Source organism: Plasmopara halstedii (genome assembly GCF_900000015.1).
Source record: "Plasmopara halstedii genome assembly, contig: Scaffold_3060, whole genome shotgun sequence".
NCBI lineage: Eukaryota > Oomycota > Peronosporomycetes > Peronosporales > Peronosporaceae > Plasmopara > Plasmopara halstedii.
The window spans coordinates 1,767,884-1,771,640 of record NW_020189964.1 but is presented as its reverse complement, the minus strand read 5'-3'; the positions used below and the strand labels follow the sequence as shown (position 1 = coordinate 1,771,640).

The 3,757-nt window shown below is 39.6% G+C and overlaps 1 protein-coding gene across 1 annotated transcript; it reads left to right on the top strand.

Moving 5' to 3' along the window:
- Window positions 1-239: 239 nt before the first annotated feature.
- On the top strand, window positions 240-491 carry PHALS_06858 (uncharacterized protein; the record flags this gene model as incomplete). Its single annotated transcript, XM_024720220.1, has 2 exons — window positions 240-328; window positions 383-491. 2 exons carry the CDS (start codon window positions 240-242, stop codon window positions 489-491), a joined length of 198 nt encoding a protein of 65 aa, XP_024585441.1.
- Window positions 492-3,757: the final 3,266 nt, after the last annotated feature.

Genomic DNA, 3,757 nt, shown 5'->3' with positions numbered 1-3,757 from the left:
ATGGTATTTTTCTACGACTTGGTAACACACCAAGAATTTAAATTGGTGCGCCTTCTTCACTGAGTGAATCAAAAAAAGCTTGTAGATTCTTCTTCACTGAGTGAATCAAAAAAAGCTTGTAGATTCTGGTAATCTTTACTTTATTACGTAAGCAAATCGTTTTAGGAATGAACGTCAGTATCTTCGTCATTTGACGTGAGCGCATACTTAACTGCCTTGACAAATGGCTTTGTTTTCTAATGTGGTTTCGAGATGTGTTGCATTTGGTGCGATATTACCCCATGATTGATTTTACTCATTTAAATCTACTGATCACATCAACCACTCGGTATGTTCATGCCAAGCTTAATTCAAAACTGGTGAAATTAGTGCAATAGAGAAGCAAGGATCGAATGCTCAATATGTCGCGCAAAGAACGCAACGCTGCAATGGCTTACAAAATTAGAGCGAAGACGTTGCTAACACAAAAGGTGCCCCAGGAAAGACTTTAGGGTAGACTGTCTAAACTTGTACTTATTTGGCCTGTCCGCTCTCTCCTTGGAAGCGGAGAGTGCGCCAGACAACCAACCCAATGGTATCAAATATCATATCACACGTAGTTCCTCGGAGCTAAATATGCTCCTCGATTAACCGTCCTATGTAAAATGATGCTTTGACCGACCGCAATACCAACAGAGACTCGTACGATAACCAAATTTCAATTAGGACCTTAGAGAATATACAATAATTACTACATGTACTGAACGATCTTGAGCCTTTTCCCCGTGTTTTGAAAATTCAGTGCATATAATAGTGACTTTCTTAGGGAAAATAGTTGAGCGTCGGTGAAGTAAGTACTTTCAATCAAATTTAAAGGGAACCACCTAAATGTTTTAGGTGGTCAATTCTCGTCAATCACAATATACTTTTTCTATTTCAATCATCATGTCCGAAAAACGCTGCGCATTCCAGCAAAATATATAATATCGACTTCAATAAGGTGCATTGATGCCCAGGTGCATTGATGACCAAGTTTATACTTACGATAGTGCTTTACAGATCAATGCATGCGCACCATGGTAAGCATCTGCCACAAAATTATGCTGTGTGCGGAACTTCTGACTCTATCGCGCAACTTATGAGCTACTAACTTTAAAGTACTGATCGAATGTAAGAGCCGGCATCGTTATGACGATTAAAATACATTATACATGCGCTAGATACTTATTTCAATAGGATTGAGTTTAAGTTCATAGCATTGTTGATTTGATGGTAAAAACCGAAATTAAAATTTATTACGTTTCTATGTCTTGCTCGTCCTAACATTGTCATATTTATACCAAATTACTTTACCGTAATGATATACAATCTGTCCATTAAACCATGAGAGACGTAAATATCGGCCAGAAACCCTACGGTGATTCCTGGAAAACCGTGGAATTCATCTTGTTACTCTGGGGGAATTTAAATCCTCAATCACGAATGTGGAGCCACCAGGTATTAACCACCAGGCTAATCTGATTTCGTTTTCGAACGAACAAAATTCAATATTTATGCATCACAAAATAAACATATAGCCGCTTTAACAGTATTGAGCGGCGTAATCTCAACATATATATATGAAGTGTGAGATCGAAATTACGATCACTCGGAAAGTATGCGTTGACTGTGGCTTTGTGCATAACATACTCTAAAGATTGTGGAAACATGGTCAGTCTCATTATTGAGAAAATAGGAAAACGGGTTACATATTTGAAGGCGTAGTATTCTACACTTTTCGGGCATCAAAATCTCACCACTAAGAGATCCAAACGCCTCTTTCTGAATGTCAGTAAGGAAACGGGAGGTGTCTCGTTTATGGTGTACTTCGAGGTCGACAAAGAGGTCGAAGTCATTCCAGCTAAACGCAGTATCAATTTTGATCGTCAATTTCCCAGTTGTCTTCCATCAAGCTATTCATTGATGAGTTGAGCCTGCTTTTTGTGACATTTACGTGCAATCAGTGTCTAACTTGTTAAAATGACCGAGCTGTTACTATCTCGGTGTAGCCACTGACGTCGAAGAGAGAAATGATTGGATAAGTGTAAAAAAGCCTTTTTCAAATGCCGGCGCGTCTGTCCAAAGCAATGTACCAGAAGATGTACATGCTGACTACGACAGCCCAATTTTCGGGAATCATATATTGCCCGCAGGGTAGAGAAGTCAAAAGCTCCGGTAACTTGCACGAGAAGCACGAATCCGGTCACGAAAACGGGCCAGATGCAGACCAGATGGATGATCTTGTTGTGGTGGTCTGATAGGTAGAACATCACCTGTTTTACCAGGTCAAAGCGATCCAAGAAGAAGTTCAAGTGAGTGGGAGCAAGATGAACACAAAGTGGCCGTCTAAGTTTTTGACAACCTTTGCTTGTTCTTTGTTCTGTACTTGCCAACTTTTTAGTCATCGAAGAAGCCACCTTTATCAAAGCGCGCGTTGTATTCGATTATCGATATAAATAATATCGATATCATGTACACCACGTATTTAATTTCACTAACATCGTGACTTCTAAAACAAAAACCTTATAGATGCATATACCTTAGCATAAGTATTTTAAAAGAATTAAATCCGAGTCTGCTACATTTTACCGTAGGCATTTTATCAATTCTATGCACTCCTATGGTTTTCATACACTTAACACAATTGATACATTTCCCCATGCTTAAAATAAAACTCAGAACAATCCCCGTATTGAAATTTGGTGCAATCTGTGTGAGGGTGATATTTTTTCTTAAGGAACGTCCGTGGTACACGTTGAGCTGTCGGCCTCACGTCAAATAAGATTGATAGTTTTATGTAATTGGCTTTACTTAACTATTACATGAAGGTAAAGCTATACACCTTTTCTATGCGTTGTGAAAATTGATAAAATAGGGAATTAATGTATGGTGTTCCCACATGCATGTGTAAGAAGTCGCAAACGTTTTGTGTGGTACAGAATGCTGGTTCCTACTTCGGAAAGTTGTATTGATGACGAGACCTACGCGTCTCTGTCCTTAAAGTGGGTGGTCACTTCTACTAGATACTTTCCATGAAAATTGAATGTCAAGCCTTTCAAACTTCAAGCTCCTTACACTCAAGATCTTGTATAAATTCAAGCCCCAGTGCACACTTGATTGTATAAATAAGGTTCATTAAAGTCCAGGTTTATACTAGCCAAGCCTTTTGGAGATATTGGGTACGTTGCATGTAGCCGTAGGAATCATTAACTCATCTGCAAATTTGCCTCCTAGGCCTTGAGTCGTTCTTCTTCCCTCCAAGTCGGGACTGTCCTTCTCCCTTTGCGATGGAGATCGCGTCCCCGTCGAACAAGCGTGTGTGTTGTGTTTGGGGGAATGTTGTGTACAGTGCCCTTTTACTGTTTAGTTCTGGATATGATACATTTCGCAGCGGGGCTGCCGTAGCTTGGAAGCGCACTTTAGGTCACCGACCTTTCGTTCTTTACAGGAACCAAGTATGAGTTAGCGGATCGCAATCCGCTGCCTCCAAGAAAACTTAAAACGTTAACCAAGGCAAACGAACACTTCTGTTCAAAATCGAAAATGAATTTTATTTATCTATTTATTGTAATTTTTAAAGTTTAGATTTTCCTGAATATACTAAATATATATAGTAAAATTTAAATACATGCATAACTATTGGCTACCTAGCCCCGTACCGTATTCTTGTTTGGGTGTGGTCACACCATGCACATCTCGTGTGACACACACACCCGTTACCAGGGTACGTGTAACCCCG